We start from the raw sequence: 20,798 nt of genomic DNA on the forward strand, positions 1-20,798 counted from the left end.
CCCAGGGTTTTTGGCCATGTTAATTCCCATAGACCCTATATGTTCCCACGATTTTTCTCCATGTTAAATTTACATAGACCCTATATGTTCCCAAGGGTGTTTGTAATGATAAATCCCATAGACCCTATAAGATCCCCATTAACTACTTATATGCGTATATATATATATATATATATATATATATATATATATATATATAGAGAGAGAGAGAGAGAGAGAGAGAGAGAGAGAGAGAGAGAGAGAGAGAGAGAGTAAACCCTGGTAAGATCTTGTATGGTACCAGTTTAAAATCAGTGTGACGTATAACAGAATGCTCATATTTGCGGGAAAAGGTGGAAGAAATCGATATTAATGTTATCGAGAATTTTCTTCTCGGAGAAACATAATTTACTCAACACTTTCCTTTCTCCATCAAAACATTAACGTTAAGAGAAAAGGTAAGAGGAGGAGGAATTTCTTGGGCATTGAAACTCTACCGAAGTATCAAGATGACTGCTGTGTTAAAATAATGAGCTTCTGCCAAAATAAACTAAATGCGCGTCACATTCCAGCTAAGAGGATTAAGTGCACATATATTGATCATTGTGGTTCTTTCGTGCAGAACACGTACATAAACTACCCAGTTTCGTTTCCCCGTATTTGAGTTTTTTAATCTGATGCATGGGTGAACAAAGTAAATGGAAGGTCTATTGTGGATCTTATGAGAGGTATGTAAGCTCAGTGGTCTTTCACTTAAAGTTTTATTGACATGTGGCCTACGTAATTCTCGAAATGAATGTGAACAACGTGTTTATCGAAAAGAAAACTATCAATCGCAGGACTTCACGATCAATCGGGCAAAACTGAACTGACGTCTTTGTACAGGTAATTTTGTTTTTAGTCGGCTATCAACTAATTATCCTTTTTGGAAATAGAGTATAGGCAAGTGCCAGAGTGAGAGTTAAATATGTAAATAACGAACTGTGATGAAGTGAAGAGTTTCAGTTTCAGTTTGTAGGAATTTTCACGCCATTTTTCAGGACAGGATAGGTTCAACATGGTGGCCATGATATATGGTAGAGGATAAACCAGGAAGAAATACTGACAAATGGGCACCTATTGGAAAGCTTTTCCACATACCCCCTTAGGTCCAGCCAAGACTGAAACTCACGCTTAAAGAGGTGATGTGTTTGAATGTCGGCAGAGGAGAGCGCCTTAGACCGATTCGGCCACCACCCTCAAGTGTGTAAAGACTGCACTAGAGTATTCTAGCTACAATGTCGTAGCCTCATCTTGATTTGTTGTGGTTCAGGCTACGAACTGATCCCATATCATGTAATGAAGCAAAAAAAATCACTAAAGTCAGAAAAACAAACAGTGTAGAAATCTACTACATAAGTATAATCATATTGTGAAAGAAGTTTGGCTTATGTTGAATTTATTAAGCCCTTACACGATAAAATAAATTGGCATGGTTACACTAACCTCACCGTGTTCGCCATGACAGATAACGCGAGACTCTCGTCGTGACCACTATTCTACGTAAGGCTTGCCAGACCATATTTGGATATTCTACGCTATGTTAGTATCAATCAAGTGGCTAATAATCGCTTCTTGGTGAAATTTCAAAGTTGCCGATAAACCGTATTTACTTTTAATGCGCAGAATTTCTGATTCAAACCACGCCAAATTTTTACTACGACTTGTTTACGTTTCCAAATAAGGCCTAAATGTCCTTATATGGCACACAAACAAACGAGGCTGAGAACGGAAGTAATCATTATTTGAACTAATATGGCGGACGATTTAAACAAAAATATCGGATAAAAAAGGTAAACAAGATTTTACAACTCTTTCTACAATGATTTTCCATATTTCCGGTATTAAATAAGAGTACTACTCAATTTATTGGATTATATTCAAGGAATATGTTTAAATTGTTATTATTGGGCTAAATAAAAATAAAGGCACTCGTGTGGACTGCAGTAACTACAGAGGCATTTCCCTGCTGTCCATAGCTGGCAAAATGCTTGCTCGCATCATCCTCAACAGGCTTATTGCGGCAGTGTCAGAAGATAACCTCCCCGAGTCTCAGTGTGGTTTTCGCCCAGACCGCAGCACCGTTGACATGATCTTCGCAGTGAGACAAGTCCAAGAGAAGTGCCTTGAGCAGAACATGAATCTGTATGCTGTCTTCGTGGACCTGACAAAGGCTTTTGATACAGTCAACAGAGACGCACTGTGGGTAGCACTCAAGAAACTTGGTTGTCCTCAGAAGTTTACCAACCTCATTCGGCTCCTCCACGTTGACATGACTGGAGAGATTCTCTCAGACGGTGAACCCTCTGAGAAATTCCCAATATCTAATGGTGTCAAACAGGACTGTGTACTTGCTCCGATACTCTTCAACCTCTTCTTCGCACAGGTACTGTTCCATGCCATCCGTGACCTTGACATTGGCATCTACATTTGGTATCGCCTGGATGGATCAGTGTTTGATCTCCGTCGCCTAGCTGCAAAAACAAAGACGCTAGAAAGACTCATAATTGAAGCACTCTTTGCAGATGACTGTGCCCTCATGGCCCATGAAGAGACTCACCTACAGGCAATCGTAGACAGATTCTCTGAAGCCTCCAACTTATTTGGACTCACAATCAGCCTAGGAAAGACAGAAGTCCTCTTCCAGCCCGCCCCAACCACTGTTCCCTCACAACCCTGTATCACCATTGGCAACACGCAGCTGAAGAATGTGGACAGTTTCAAATACCTTGGCAGCACAATATCTAGTGACGGCTCCCTGGACAAAGAAATCACTGCGAGGATCCAAAAAGCCAGTCAAACACTCGGACGACTTCGAGCCAAGGTTTTGCAGCACAAGGACATACGCCTGTTAACAAAGATGAAAGTGTACAATGCAGTTGTCCTCACGTCTCTCTTGTATGGCTGTGAAACGTGGACACTCTACCGAAGATATATCAGTCAGTTGGAACAATTCCACCAGCGCTCCCTGAGATCCATTATGCGGATCAAGTGGCAGGACCGAATCACCAACCAGGAAGTCCTTGACAGACCCAACACAACAAGCATCGAAGCCAAACAAATCCAGGCCCAGCTTCGTTGGACTGGCCATGTCATCCGCATGGATCAAAGCTGAATCCCAAAGAAGTTGTTCTATGGCGAGCTAGCCCAGGGAAACCGAAACCAAGGCCTCCCTCATAAGAGGTACAAAGACAGCCTCAAGAAAAACATCAAATGGACAGACCTCCAACCCGCCAGCTCCAGCTCGCTGCCTTAGACAGAAGCCATTGGCGAGCGCTGACCAGAAAAGCCTGTTCCACCTTTGAGGATGACCGCCGCCAGCGTCTTGCTACAACTCGGGAGAGACGTCACAGAACTGTATCACAAATACCACCAGCCACCGGTGTCCCATGCCCCACCTGCAACCGCCTGTGTGCATCGGAATTTAGACTCAGGAGCCACATGCGCGTCCACCGTTAAATGAGATCGCACAACTTGTCTTCCTCGACTCGAGAGACTATCATTATTATTATTGGGCTAAAAGAGCGCCGGGTGTGATTCACACCCGGCTTGCTCCATTGACACGTATATGCTCATGTTAGTACCCTGTCCACGAGGTAGGAGTAAGGGTACTAATATTAGTAATATAGAGTATTCAAATTTGTTTTCATTGTATTCAGCTTGCTGTGTCATTTCCTGCTCGTTGTTAAATTAGAAACGATTTTCAAATATATATACACGTTATCGTATTTTTAGGGTTCAAATCGCAATTTTTAGATCAATTATATGTTTATCTTTGAATCTGAGTCTCCCATCCATTTTGGAGGGAGGGGGTGAACAAAGACGGTTGTGTGAACGAGCCCCGAGTTATTTTCCATTGACCATATCTGCCTGCAACATTAAAATTACATGTAGCGTATACTTCCCAGATAATTCGCTTGTTATTCAAGCGCACATTTAGTGATTATGCGGTCACAATATAATCCAAATAAGCATTGATCGAAAAATAAGTCGACAAAAATAAGAAAGTAACAATTTGAAAGAATCTCGCGTTATAAAAATGTTATATTAAAATGTATTTTATCATTCTATCCGTTGTTTTCACGTGACGTCACAAAACGTGTGTACTTCCATATCCGCCATTTTGATTCTCTAGCCACACACCTCACAACATTGTTCATCCCACATAATTATAAAGGCATGTCTCATTTTATGGTCAAGGATATAATATAACGTTATATTCTGTTGTGCATATTAACTGCACGAGACCAAATGCGTGACTTTTCTCATTTTGTGTTAAAGTAAAACATTGAAATTTCAGCAATCTTTGTTAATCTTTCATAAACAAGAAGATCCATCAATAAACAGGTGCATAAACAAATGGATACACAAATAAAGTAGAAACTTGTAATGATTTTCAGTTTACATGGGCTGAAATCAATCATTATATTATAGTACAAGTTAAAAAGCCAATTGTTCATATATATTTTCATATTTTTAAAAGTATTTCCAGAATATTCGGTTTTGATATTGAATACAAAGTCATGCTCCGTTAGGCAAATGTTTAGTTTTAATACACTGAGGATGAAATTTCTTTGAACGGTTATCGCTTACATTTAATATCACCCTACGTCCATAATCTCCACCACAAATACAATATTTGACCCCACTTATTAAAACTGGTTTGTTAGCTCTCTTTGCACATGCACGTGTTTGCGAAAAGCATTTGTACAATAAAGTTCTGGCATAATACATAGGCTATGAAATTTTATTTCCGTAACTGTTATTGTATTCCGAAGATCATTATCCGGAAGTACTCTTTCAAGGTGACAAGCTCAGGGACATCTGGCAAAATATTTTTTAAGAGACAATATTTTCTGCTTGTATAAAAAATATAACTGCATTTATATTTGACAGCAATATGCTCGATTACGGTTCAACTTCCTTCTTCTGTCTTTCGATATAAGCCAGGTAACTTAATTTTATTTTTATTTTCGTGCTATAGGGGCACATCATTTCAAGAATGCTCTATGTATCATTTTGATTAATTAAATATCCTAGTCGACAATTTAATCACATTATTATCTTGAATATACGTGATGACTCGTGTTGATAAAGGTTTCTTAGGGACTCAAAAAGGCGGCGCAAGATATGCGCTTGTTGCATTGTGGGTATTTGCGTACACAATCGAAACGTCTGTGAAAACAACACACAGTGCCGGATTATACCCTGTGGAGGCCCCTAGGCAAACGAAATCTTGGGGCACCCCTCGCAAATCATCTCCTAATACGTTTTTAATTTTACCAACCAACAATTTTAATAAACCAGTTTTATTACACAAAACAAATATGAACAATTATTAATGTTATTAAACAAATTAACATGTTATGTTATTAAACAAAAATTATTGAATATTATTAAACAATATTTCACATTATTATTCAAGATTTTTTTAAAAACAAATATTTCAAGATCAAATCAATATTATTTTGATCAGTTGTCGAGGGGCCCATAAAAGGCATGGGGCCAAATAGGCTAGTACGTACTCTGTCTATTTGGTAATCCGGCACTGATTCTATACCATTAAGGTGAGGTCGATTACCTCCCGTGAAGAACATCAGATAACGGTGTGGCAAGTCACCGAGCTTTGTGACTCGCTCTGTAGGGGGTTTCACGGTTGCAACGGAGTTACTGATCGTAGCGCCTAAAATTACTCCCTTAACTCAAATGCGCATGCCCAAAGTTTTTTCCAGTTCCGGATAGTTCACTGTTATACACTTGGTTAGCGAAACATAAAGTCAACAAAGAAAAGTATCTTAGCTGTACTACATGTCATTATGGTTAAACCAATGAATCAATTATATATGTCAAACATCTTTTGTTCATACTTGGAGAATAATTATAGACATTAAATCAGATAATTAGATTCAGTGTCCATGCTTACATTATATCAGATAATTATATAATATTTACTTTCATACTTAAATATCAAATAATTAAATTAAATACCCTGTCCATACCTGATAATATAAATTCATTATCCATAATTTCAGATACATTTGTAGGAACATTTCACTTTGCTCTCCGATTTTAAACATTTATTGCACAATTTTGGTTATATAACTTTAACGAAAACAATCCTAACAATTCGCATTTTTCATATGTTGATATATTCTTCTTTCTCAGTCAGTTTCAAAAGGCTAATAGTTCGTTCATAACACGTGTTAAGAAAGTTATAACACAAGTTCGATAAGAACATTACAACAAGAATTCGATACGTATGCTGATTTGTAATGCTGAATCATTTAAACCAGAAAAGTTTATTTTAAAAAAAATGGAACACAGTATTTTATTGTATTCAGAGGAACTTAACAAAGCAATAATTACATTAGCTATCATAACGATAAATGAGTGTAATTAATGCAGACGGAATATTTATTCATATTTGGGTGTAAATATCGTACAATATTCAGATTAATTAACATGCCCAATGACGTTTTCCTGTTGTTTCATTTTCTTTTTGACTTTTGAAACATCAAATATCGGACGGTACATGCAATAACTTTTAGCATGATTTTTCTTTGCTTATGCTGACACGTAATAACTCTCAAATTTGCAGGGGTCTTTAGACAACATTTTTGATTGCCGCCAGCAAATTCATCTAGAACAGCCTTCTTAAAATTAGTTTAATTCTGTTTAACTTTCCTTGCATCAAATATATAAGTTTTAAAGATCCAATTATTTCACAGATTCCGTCATATTACTTTGGTTCGCCTTTTAAATTAATATTAATCCACGTGACCGGATGTAAAATTGCAAACAGTATGATTTAAAAAAGAGACTGCTTGTAAGAACATACTCTACAAGTCAATAATAAATGGCTACTCACAAATATTCATATTTGTCGTCTTTATCTATCAGTCACTCTTTCTATCTTAGCATCATTTCATACTCGTTTTTAACCAGAAGTATGTGTATGTAATATACGTATGAAAAAACACGTTCATTCGAAGATATACATACCCATGCACCAGATGAAAGAAGACAGACATACAGACAGACAGACAGGCAGATAGGTGAGACCCACACATGTCTTATACATGCATAGTGTGTCTAACATTGATATTTCTCCAAATTGTATACTGTAAAATTTCCAACCGTTCAAGGAAATAAAATTAAAATAATCATCAAGGAGACTCGTACGTGCGCCTGTCTGTTCAAGCGTGGTTGACATTTGTTCATTTTGAAACAACTCAAGTTATTTCATGAAAAATATAATGAACATTAATAGAAAAGCAACAGTCTAAATCAATATAAAAAACAACTTAAGAAGTTAGAGTTTTTTTCTCGTTGTCGTTCACTCTCCATTAACTGCTATGATTGAATCTGTACAAAATAAACATATTTTCTATATTCTTCAAGCGAGATAAATTGCAAGAACTTTTTATGTAGCGATACACTTTCGCACAATCAAATAATACAAACTAGAGCATAAGGTAGTAATGGAAAGATAATGAAGTTCTGAAATGGGCAGATACTATTTATTTGAAAGCTGGGAGCAGCGCAAATTAGTGAGAAAAAAAATAAAAGATGTAAAAATAAGTGATCAAATATTGATAAAATTTCTTTTTAAGCTAGTGAGAGATCGGTCCTGCTTGCATAATGTGAGCGGTCTATCACATTTTCTTGATCTACATCTGCCATCTTAATTGATTAAACTATCCGGAAGTGAGTTGCACCGATATGCCCTCTGGTATTTTCAAGGGGAGATACTAACCGTGAAGCCCCCTATATTTAATTATATCCGAGACTAGTGGTTCCCAAACTTCTCGGGCCATCGCTCTCTTGATTATCCTCAGCGCCTACCATACCCCGTAAGAAGCTTTATTCAGCATTAGCGCCCCCACCACCACCACCACCACCGCCCAGAGTGCGATACCACCACTTTGGGAACCACTGTCCTAGACCAGAAAATCATATCACATTTCATCCATTTCCACTATATAATAAACCAGTAATACAGTCGTATCTATCCATAACTAGCTACAAAACAATCTGATATGTATTCTGCGTTTCTTCTAATTTAGATGCCCTGTCAATGATAATCATTATATCAGCGGTAATAAGACAATGACAATTTATCGCCGCTCAAACAAAAATCGGTCTCATCTTTCTTAGCGGCACCGAAATGTGATCTAGGGCTTCACTGTTTACTTGTTGCTTTTATCTCTTGGTTCTGTAGCAAGTTCATGTGTCGCTTGTGATAGGTAAATGTAATCTGACAATATTTGCGAACACCTTGTGCAATGTACTCCAATTTCTCTTTAGTACAAGTTTCATTAATGTACCATTCTAATCATCTTTTACATTTCTTTCAGTCAAACGTTTCATGATGGAGGATGTGATGCCGCGTATGGCATTGTCGGGCGTCTTCTTATATAATGTTTTTGCCCTTCAAATCGAACTTGCCTTAGGTATGTATCTAGTACAATTATAACATTACTGTCATAATCGAACTTGCCTTAGGTATGTATCTAGTACAATTATAACATTACTGTCATAATCGAACTTCCCTTAGGTATGTATCTAGTACAATTATAACATTACTCTGTCATAATCGAACTTCCCTTAGGTATGTATCTAGTACAATTATAACATTACTCTGTCATAATCGAACTTGCCTTAGGTATGTATCTAGTACAATTATAACATTACTGTCATAATCGAACTTGCCTTAGGTATGTATCTAGTACAATTATAACATTACTCTGTCATAATCGAACTTGCCTTAGGTATGTATCTAGTACAATTATAACATTACTGTCATAATCGAACTTCCCTTAGGTATGTATCTAGTACAATTATAACATTACTGTCATAATCGAACTTCCCTTAGGTATGTATCTAGTACAATTATAACATTACTCTGTCATAATCGAACTTGCCTTAGGTATGTATCTAGTACAATTATAACATTACTGTCATAATCGAACTTCCCTTAGGTATGTATCTAGTACAATTATAACATTACTGTCATAATCGAACTTCCCTTAGGTATGTATCTAGTACAATTATAACATTACTCTGTCATAATCGAACTTGCCTTAGGTATGTATCTAGTACAATTATAACATTACTGTCATAATCGAACTTCCCTTAGGTATGTATCTAGTACAATTATAACATTACTGTCATAATCGAACTTCCCTTAGGTATGTATCTAGTACAATTATAACATTACTCTGTCATAATCGAACTTGCCTTAGGTATGTATCTAGTACAATTATAACATTACTGTCATAATCGAACTTCCCTTAGGTATGTATCTAGTACAATTATAACATTACTCTGTCATAATCGAACTTCCCTTAGGTATGTATCTAGTACAATTATAACATTACTCTGTCATAATCGAACTTCCCTTAGGTATGTATCTAGTACAATTATAACATTACTGTCATAATCGAACTTGCCTTAGGTATGTATCTAGTACAATTATAACATTACTTTCATAATCGAACTTACCTTAGGTATGTATCTAGTACAATTATAACATTACTGTCATAATCGAACTTCCCTTAGGCATGTATCTAGTACAATTATAACATTACTGTCATAATCGAACTTCCCTTAGGTATGTATCTAGTACAATTATAACATTACTTTCATAATCGAACTTGCCTTAGGTATGTATCTAGTACAATTATAACATTACTGTCATAATCGAACTTCCCTTAGGTATGTATCTAGTACAATTATAACATTACTGTCATAATCGAACTTCCCTTAGGTATGTATCTAGTACAATTATAACATTACTGTCATAATCGAACTTCCCTTAGGTATGTATCTAGTACAAATATAACATTACTCTGTCATAATCGAACTTCCCTTAGGTATGTATCTAGTACAATTATAACATTACTCTGTCATAATCGAACTTCCCTTAGGTATGTATCTAGTACAATTATAACATTACTGTCATAATCGAACTTGCCTTAGGTATGTATATAGTACAAATATAACATTACTCTGTCATAATCGAACTTCCCTTAGGTATGTATCTAGTACAATTATAACATTACTCTGTCATAATCGAACTTCCCTTAGGTATGTATCTAGTACAATTATAACATTACTTTCATAATCGAACTTGCCTTAGGTATGTATCTAGTACAATTATAACATTACTGTCATAATCGAACTTCCCTTAGGTATGTATCTAGTACAATTATAACATTACTGTCATAATCGAACTTCCCTTAGGTATGTATATAGTACAAATATAACATTACTCTGTCATAATCGAACTTCCCTTAGGTATGTATCTAGTACAATTATAACATTACTTTCATAATCGAACTTGCCTTAGGTATGTATCTAGTACAATTATAACATTACTGTCATAATCGAACTTCCCTTAGGTATGTATCTAGTACAATTATAACATTACTGTCATAATCGAACTTCCCTTAGGTATGTATATAGTACAAATATAACATTACTCTGTCATAATCGAACTTCCCTTAGGTATGTATCTAGTACAATTATAACATTACTGTCATAATCGAACTTCCCTTAGGTATGTATATAGTACAAATATAACATTACTCTGTCATAATCGAACTTCCCTTAGGTATGTATCTAGTACAATTATAACATTACTCTGTCATAATCGAACTTCCCTTAGGTATGTATCTAGTACAATTATAACATTACTGTCATAATCGAACTTCCCTTAGGTATGTATATAGTACAAATATAACATTACTCTGTCATAATCGAACTTCCCTTAGGTATGTATATAGTACAAATATAACATTACTCTGTCATAATCGAACTTCCCTTAGGTATGTATCTAGTACAATTATAACATTACTGTCATAATCGAACTTCCCTTAGGTATGTATATAGTACAAATATAACATTACTCTGTCATAATCGAACTTCCCTTAGGTATGTATCTAGTACAATTATAACATTACTCTGTCATAATCGAACTTCCCTTAGGTATGTATCTAGTACAATTATAACATTACTGTCATAATCGAACTTGCCTTAGGTATGTATATAGTACAAATATAACATTACTCTGTCATAATCGAACTTCCCTTAGGTATGTATCTAGTACAATTATAACATTACTCTGTCATAATCGAACTTCCCTTAGGTATGTATCTAGTACAATTATAACATTACTTTCATAATCGAACTTGCCTTAGGTATGTATCTAGTACAATTATAACATTACTGTCATAATCGAACTTCCCTTAGGTATGTATCTAGTACAATTATAACATTACTGTCATAATCGAACTTCCCTTAGGTATGTATCTAGTACAATTATAACATTACTGTCATAATCGAACTTCCCTTAGGTATGTATATAGTACAAATATAACATTACTCTGTCATAATCGAACTTCCCTTAGGTATGTATCTAGTACAATTATAACATTACTCTGTCATAATCGAACTTCCCTTAGGTATGTATCTAGTACAATTATAACATTACTGTCATAATCGAACTTCCCTTAGGTATGTATCTAGTACAATTATAACATTACTCTGTCATAATCGAACTTCCCTTAGGTATGTATCTAGTACAATTATAACATTACTGTCATAATCGAACTTGCCTTAGGTATGTATCTAGTACAAATATAACATTACTCTGTCATAATCGAACTTCCCTTAGGTATGTATCTAGTACAATTATAACATCACTGTCATAATCGAACTTGCCTTAGGTATGTATCTAGTACAATTATAACATTACTGTCATAATCGAACTTCCCTTAGGTATGTATATAGTACAATTATAACATCACTGTCATAATCGAACTTCCCTTAGGTATGTATCTAGTACAATTATAACATTACTGTCATAATCGAACTTGCCTTAGGTATGTATCTAGTACAATTATAACATTACTGTCATAATCGAACTTGCCTTAGGTATGTATCTAGTACAATTATAACATTACTCTGTCATAATCGAACTTCCCTTAGGTATGTATCTAGTACAATTATAACATCACTGTCATAATCGAACTTGCCTTAGGTATGTATCTAGTACAATTATAACATTACTGTCATAATCGAACTTCCCTTAGGTATGTATCTAGTACAATTATAACATCACTGTCATAATCGAACTTCCCTTAGGTATGTATCTAGTACAATTATAACATCACTGTCATAATCGAACTTGCCTTAGGTATGTATCTAGTACAATTATAACATTACTGTCATAATCGAACTTGCCTTAGGTATGTATCTAGTACAATTATAACATTACTCTGTCATAATCGAACTTCCCTTAGGTATGTATCTAGTACAATTATAACATCACTGTCATAATCGAACTTGCCTTAGGTATGTATCTAGTACAATTATAACATTATTCTGTCATAATCGAACTTCCCTTAGGTATGTATCTAGTACAATTATAACATTACTCTGTCATAATCGAACTTCCCTTAGGTATGTATCTAGTACAATTATAACATTACTGTCATAATCGAACTTCCCTTAGGTATGTATCTAGTACAATTATAACATTACTCTGTCATAATCGAACTTGCCTTAGGTATGTATCTAGTACAATTATAACATTACTGTCATAATCGAACTTCCCTTAGGTATGTATCTAGTACAATTATAACATCACTGTCATAATCGAACTTGCCTTAGGTATGTATCTAGTACAAATATAACATTACTCTGTCATGATCTAACTTGCCTTAGGTATGTATCTAGTACAATTATAACATTACTCTGTCATAATCGAACTTGCCTTAGGTATGTATCTAGTACAATTATAACATTACTGTCATAATCACAGCATTGCTATTTCAGATTTCTAAACTGTGAACAGATGTATATTTACTTATATGTACATATGTCAGATTGAAGTAGTCTTTATTCAAATTCGGTAACCTGAAATAGCAAGGCTTTGATTATATATATATATATATATATATATATATATATATATATATATATATATATATATATATATATATATATATATATATATATATATAGATATATATATAGATAGATAGATAGATAGATAGATAGATAGATAGATAGATACATATATGCCGATTAGTCTAAAGCGCTCTCCGTTACGAATCACTGCCATCTCACCTCTGTCTGCGTGGGTTCGAGTCTCTGATTCGGCCAATGTGGGTATGTGAGAAAGCTTGCCATTAGCTTCTCGTGGGTCGGTTGTTCCTTCCGGGGTTTTCCCGGGTACTTCCTCCACCATTAATACTGGCCGCCATGTATAGCCTATCGTGTGCTGAAAAATGGCGTTAAAATCATACAACAACAACATATATATATATATATATATATATATATATATATATATATATATATATATATATATATATATATAGCGAGCAATCAGCAAAGTAGTACACACAGTATTACATGATCTAAAGTCAGTGCCGGATTAAGGTCTTCCAGGACCTAAACACTGAACATATAATGCCATCCCCCCTTTCTACTAAAACATGTGAAACTAAAAAAAGCAATATTAAAAGCTAAATCAAAAACAAAAGCAGAAAACTTTTAATCCTTTTTCCTTTCTGACACCCTGTTGTTCTGGTGCCCTTAGTGTGCTTAATGAGTAATCCGGCCCTGCCGAAAGGAACACATTTACATTACAATCATTAGGGCAAATTATTGCCCAAAATTTAAGTTAACGTGGTAAAATAAAACAAGATATTACTATTTGCATTTTGACAGAGAAGTAATTAAATGCATTTTTTGGTCGATAAAGTAATTCCTACTCTTATGAGATAAACAATCAAGTTAAAATAATTTAATTTTTTTAAATAATAACAAGAGTTTCAAAATTGTTTCTCTTGATATATTTACCTTATCCTCTATATGTATCAAAAAGAAAAATAAAGGTTTACGTATTTATTAATATTATTATCTTTAAAAAAATGCCGTTGACTATTTTCCCAAATAGAAAATTATGAGATAGTAATATACGTTGTACATTTCTAAACCTTAATTGATACCCTCTCATAACTGGTAATTCCTCGTTTTTACTCTTTTGTTTTCCTGACTATGGTGATTATTCGCACCCTTTTTTGCAATAGTTTCTGCATTGAAAGAGACATCGCATCAGGTTACACCATTAACGCAGTTTGCCATGCTTTGATTGGGTATCAGCTTCATTCAAAACACATGTGTGGATAGGGAAGAGAGCAACATTAAAGAGTTTGTTTTGCTAGTTTACTTTGTTTACCTTTAGTTGTTGTTGTTGTAGGCTTTAACGCCATTTTTCAGTATTAATGGTGGAGGAAGAACCCGGGAAAACCGCGGAAAGAACCACCGACCCACGAGAAGCTACTGGCAAGCTTTCTCACATATCCACATTAGCCGAATCCGAGACTCGAACCCACGCAGACAGAGGTGAGATAGCAGTGATCCGTAACAGAGAGCGCTTAAGACCACTCGGCCACTCGGGTCCCCGTTTACCTTTAGTGCTATTATAGTGTTCGGAATCTATTGTCTTAAACTAAGTAGCATAAAAGAGATAAATGACTTCAAAAATGTGGTTTCTTCTTTCCGTTTACATTGATATCTTAATTTACATTTACACGTAGATATCTAGGCAGTCCTTGTCTGGGCCTTGCTTTCATTATAGGAATTGTGCGTCTCCTTTATTTCACAGTCTTGATTATGCGAGCCGTTTCATGTGTATTTTGCTCACTTGAAAAGAAAATTACAAGAGCAAAAGCAAAAAAAAGCAAAAAATGAAACAAAAAAAAAGAAACAAAAAAGAAAAACAAAAAAACAACAATTGCAATGAGCCATACATTCTGGTAATTCATACGTCCTTTCGTTCTTGGTATTAAGGTATTCAACATGCCTACTTTCATAACTGTATATAAGACAGGTGATGACTTAATGCAGACGCTCTTTCAGTTTAGTACATGGTATACCCAAAAAGATTGCTCCTCCTTACGGTATTTCGTATGATTTATATATTTCATTTTACTCCCAAATACCTTGTATATTTAAATCATGAGTATATTCAAGCTCCTAAGATTTCAGTTAAAGTAAGTCGCTGTTTAAAATATGACACCATTTACTGTTCAAACTGAACCAATGTCCATGATGTGTTTCGCACGTTTCTAATGTGACCGAATGAAAAAGTTAAAGGCATCAATGTGTATTGTTTCTCTTTGCATAATACGTGTTAACAAGCTACCAACTTCGATTTTCATTTTCAATCTATTTGTTGCTGGTAATGCATAGAAACGAACTGGTTTATTTCGAACCTTTGTGGTGTAATGCAAAATGATCTCTGCCTACTTGGGTTACTGTTACATGATACAGGTAGTTTTCTATCCAAGGAGAGATCCTGAACCTATTATACGGCTTGAATGCACCTGGTCCACAAACCAGAACGTAAGCAGTGCGCATGCTATACACAGGGACACATAATCAAAGCAATACGGGAACTACTTTGGTAAATGAAAAACATCCGAACATCATACACCTTGTAAATCATATCTTTTAATTTCTTTACACTAAAATGTGAACAGATTAGGTTCTGGAGAAAGTAATGTGTCTGTATTAGCAGTCCATCGAAAAAACAAGGAAACTTTGATAAATCGACTGGGAAAGTAATCACATGTCTCTGACGTCATTTACGCACAAATCTAACTCATCTATTGTGCGCAATGGTAGGTTTAATATATTATTTCCTGTGTATTGACGCTAGAAATAATTGATAAATGTGTGCGAGTAGGTAAGTGTTGAAGTGAGATCTGTCTATGCCAATAAGGACGATTCACTACGGAGTGTAGAGGATCATATATCTCAAGGGATTTTCATGCTGTATCTAAAAACTTAAGTTCTACGTCTTCCTAATTTACAACCGATATTAATTTGTGTCGAAGGCACACTTATGTTCTCCTGTCTTCTTCACTCTTTCCCAGAACTAATTAAAAGATGTAATTCTAGTATTTTTGAATGGCTCGAATTCGCATGGGTGAGCGTTAACTTTATATATATATATATATATATATATATATATATATATATATATATATATATATATATATATATATATATATATATATATATATATCTTTATTGTTTCAAGCCAGTGGTCTTTACTTGACCGAGCGGTATCAAACCCTGGCGCGATTCCCGCTACAAGTCATAAGTTTACCCCAAATTTTTAAAGACTTCCATACAACTTCATTTGTAAATTAGAAAGTCCGAGGTGTCTGTTTTATATACAAATTTTACTCTAATCAATGCAAGACCACATATCTCACAACCTGCCAAATATATATCAACCGCACATTTGCATGGTTTCTCTTCATTAGGTTTCCGTACCGTCAGCAGTTTACGCCGTAGAAACTATACAACTAACCCCTTAACACAAGGAACTATTTTAATTCCGCCCCCCTAGGCGAGTCAACCCAAGGTTTCGGGCACATTTCGCCAGTATAACTGCACTACATTTGCCACCATGGCGACATAAACGGTATCTGCCGAGTCCTTTCCTATTGGTCCCATAGTGTAATTTACCGGTTTCCTACCGTAAATACTGTCATTACAGTCACACCACCAATGTACACCACTAGATTTTAGTAGGGACTTTAGTATTACATAACCTGAATTTACTACTAGTGAACCATGCCATCATGGAAACTGACTAACATTTTACTCCGGGACGTTTGCTCCTAGTAATTGGCTAATTATTTCGGGCAAAGGAATATCTCTATTGCACCGAATTTCAATAATCAGACAAGTAATCACAAAAATCCAAGAATTCCTTAAAACGGGGCGCTATAACCAAATGCGCATATTCCAAAGTTATTACAATATATATATATATATATATATATATATATATATATATATATATATATATATATATATATATATATATATGTGCAATAAACTGACAACGAACAGTGCAAAACTAGTATCTAACTTGCTTGGGCGCTTTCGACTCTTAATGAGTTTTTCAAAGGCAAATACAAAACATAGACAAGACAAACAAATAAAACACATAAAAACATTGTGCACTCAAAACTTTAAATGGTTGTTTATATAGGAATTAAACCTTTAAATTTATTATGTTTCAGCTAGTTTATTTCAACTTGTTGTGGATGCTGGAAAATATTTTGATTGACCTAGAAATCCATGAGTCATAACGACATCTGTTGTTTTATATAAATTTATGTAAGCTCAAATTATATCCAAGATATTTCATTGTTATAGTAGTAATTATATGTTATTAACCAAATTTAGAGAATTAATGAAATTAAATATGTCGGGTGCAAAAGATAATTTTTTTGCTCATCGCTGTCTTTTTCTAGTCTTCTTGGTTTAAGCCGCTTGGTTTTAATGTTCTTAGGGGGCGTATCCAGTAAGATTCCTTTTCTTTCCTGGCTTTGGAACTCCAGTTGGGGTTGTGAGCAATTGCAATAAGTATTATATCACTGAAATGCACTGTTCGTTGTCAGTTTATTGCATTTATCTTAATCAATCCCTGACACACGTGATCCCTTGCTGGATCCAGTTACAAATATATGCTCTTTAATTAAGTTAAAGTAAAGTGCGAATAGCAAACAGTTTGTAAAATATTAAAATGTAATTTTTCCCCGAATGCAAAGTAAATATTTGGTAGGAATTTACAGTAATATGAATTAAAATCCTGAATAGTCCTAAAAGTTGCATCAAAAGTCCAAAAGTATAAAGTATTCCTTATGAATTCCAGTGGTTTCAAATGAACTTCAATCATGAGTTTGCTGATATGTCAATACTATAGAATGCTAGCAGTCTTAATATATCTTAATTATCAAATACAGAATGCCTTTAAATGAATTCACAGATAACGATCTGGTTAAGGAATGTAACTTGAATGGTTATGAGGTGGTGCCTGATGCTAATTGAAAAAAGTTAGGAAATCTAAAAACATAAATTAGACAAATTCGTGTCGTACTTGCAAGAGATAAAAGGCAATTTTAATAGGTGTTGTTTTGCCAAGAAGGTTAGTAAAGATTACGAAAATCTCAAACACGTTTTAGTTGAAGGGTTCAAGAAGTGAGTCTTTGGTGAAGTTAAGACTTCTCTTGATGAGCATAAGGTCGAAACTTTAGAAAATGCTGCTCGTACAGCTTATGATTATTCCTTGACTAACAATGTTTATTTTGTCACTATATCAGCCGCTCAGCAGTCTTCTAGTAAAAAACAATTTCAGCCTAACAAGAGCACTTGCAAATTTCAAACTACCTACAGTTTAACAAATCAAGTTTCTGGAAAGATTGATCAGAAATGCTTATTTCTTCGTACGTGTACAAAGTACAGCAAGGGGCACGTTATTTCTGATTGCTACAAAATAAAAAATAAGCAGCAGAGTCAAGATATACCTAATCCAAATGCAACGTTTTCTAAGATGTCAAGGTCAGGGTCATGTATTGAAAGCATAACGAATTACATTTGTTGGCTCAAACGAACCCAAGTCAGATTTTGTTATGGAAAATTATTAACCATTCATGCCGAATGATTCCATGTTACTCATGGGTCAAATGAAAAGATATATAAGGCTAATCTACAACCTATCTCTATTTTTGACAACCATTTAGCAAATATATGATAGATTGTTTCGGTCACTTACCTAAGACCAAGTCAGCAACCAATACTTGTTGACCATACTGTTTGCGTCCACAAGATCACCATAGGCAATTCCTATGAGGAATACCAAAACTAAAACAATATTGAAAGCGTAGATAATGTATTTTTATTCAGTTTGGCCTGCCGAAATCTGCCCAATTTGATGAAGGTTCAAATTTTATGTCTGGAATTTTCCAACAGGTTATGCATGAATTAGACATCTACTATTTCAAGTATAAAATGAAATTAAAATATGATAAAAATACAACGGAAATGAGTTTTGAGCCAGGTGAAAGAGTTTTGGCTTTCTTGTTCCATACCACAAAATTCTCTGCACTCTAAGTATAATGGTACTTTTACAGTTGAAAAGAAAGTAACTCATTTAAATTATATCATTAACATTCATGTGAGGAGAAAATAAAAACAACTTTGACTTATAAATATATTAAAAAGTATGTTGATAGAGATAGCCAGATTAATCATGCAATCAGTTAGTTGTACCTGTCCGACACCGCGAGGATTTAGGTGATGGAATGCAATCGGACTGTAATGAATTTCGTGTAACTAATCTTAAGAATTCATAAATTGTAAATAATCTGGAACGGATACACACACATCTGCAGCAACAAGAAAATCCTGAACCAAAACAGACGTTACCTGAATATGCGCACTTGTTTCCAGATATTACTACAAGAATAAACAAAATATAACACGAAGGTGGAATTGTAGGTAACACACTCGTGAAATAGCATCGTCAGACGATGACTCCTTTCAAACAGGAATAGCTTGAGTTTTTTTTAACGTAGCCTTAATATTTTTCTGTCATTTCGCTGCGCTGTCTGCAGTGTAGCATTTGATATTGAGGTGTAGCACTGGGGCATCATGCCGCAGACATGTAGCATGATGTCTCACCCAGTCAAATTATTCTGATAAAAGGCCGACCAGTCCTAACTCTAGCCTCTTAATGCTGAGCGACTAGCGAGGCAGCTGTTAGTACCATTTGTGTAAGTCTTTGGTTTGACTCAGCCCCGGTTCGAACCCGTGATCAAGCACGAATATTAGAAAAAAGAAATTTAATATTTGCAAGATGATGATTTCATAGAATGAATAAAAGTAATTGAAGTTAACCATGTATGCTTCTACCGAAACCAGATAATACTTTCTGCATGTGCACCGACTACACAAAGATGAATAGATTCATTCCCATTGCCAATAATATATGGCTGCATGGATGCAATTAGAAATGCGACTAGGTCACCAAGGTTGACCTTATGAAAGGATTTTAGCTAATTCCTCTGACGGAAAGGGCAAATGAAATTTCGGCATTCGTGACTCCAGATGGACTTGATCAATATAAATCGATGCCTTTTGGAATGACATTTTTTCGTTTCGTACTTTTCAACGTTTAATGAACATGATTACATCTGGTCTAGATAACTGTGATGCTCACGTCGATGATATCATCATCTACAACGAAACTGGAATGATGACTTAGAGACTATTCTGAAATTCTTTAACAGACTCGCTGATGCAAATTTCACAATTTTTGAAAAGTACGTTTATCGTCCTTGTGTTACATTTCTAGGACATGTTGTGGGATATGGACACGTTATTCCTATATATGCTAAGGTCAGTGGTATGTCTGAATTTCCTGTGCCTGTCTGTGAAAAGCAGAGGATGCTATTTGGGGTATGGATTGATACTAGCGGAAATTTTGTTCCAATTTTTCTATAATTGCTGAATCCCTGTCAAATTTATTGAGCAAGAAAGTCAATTTTCTTTGGTGTGAAAAATAAGTTGAAGGCCATACTTAAGAGAACAACAGTTCTTTCAGCTCAAAATTTCAGCAAATCGTTTAAAATGTCTGTTGAAACAAGTGATGTTGGGGTTGATACAGAACTGACTAAAGATAACAAAAAAGGTGTAGATCATCCACTGTACTATTTTTCTAAGAAATTAAATTAGCACCAGAGAAATTATTCCACAATCGAAAAGGTATCTTTGGCTCTGATATTCATATTGCAACAGAACCACTTACTTTCATAGGCAAGATGAAGAACAAAACTCAGAGACTATGAAAATGGAGTTTGATCTAATAGCATATATGCTTTCATGTGTATATAAATATAACA

At 34.8% G+C, this 20,798-nt stretch overlaps 1 protein-coding gene across 1 annotated transcript in view; it reads left to right on the forward strand.

Annotated features, from left to right (window-relative positions):
- Positions 1-692: 692 nt before the first annotated feature.
- LOC149798654 (uncharacterized) overlaps positions 693-20,798 on the forward strand; it is a 45,608-nt gene continuing 25,502 nt past the window's right edge. Inside the window, exons 1-2 of the mRNA XM_089957498.1 lie at positions 693-864; positions 8,376-8,471. Of these exons, the coding sequence (XP_089813624.1) occupies positions 8,387-8,471 (85 nt within the window). The 5' untranslated portion in view covers positions 693-864; positions 8,376-8,386. The remainder of the gene's footprint in view (positions 865-8,375; positions 8,472-20,798) is intronic.

Source organism: Sinohyriopsis cumingii, chromosome 5 (genome assembly GCF_028554795.1).
Source record: "Sinohyriopsis cumingii isolate HCF-2022 chromosome 5, ASM2855479v2, whole genome shotgun sequence".
Taxonomy (NCBI): Eukaryota; Metazoa; Mollusca; class Bivalvia; order Unionida; family Unionidae; genus Sinohyriopsis; species Sinohyriopsis cumingii.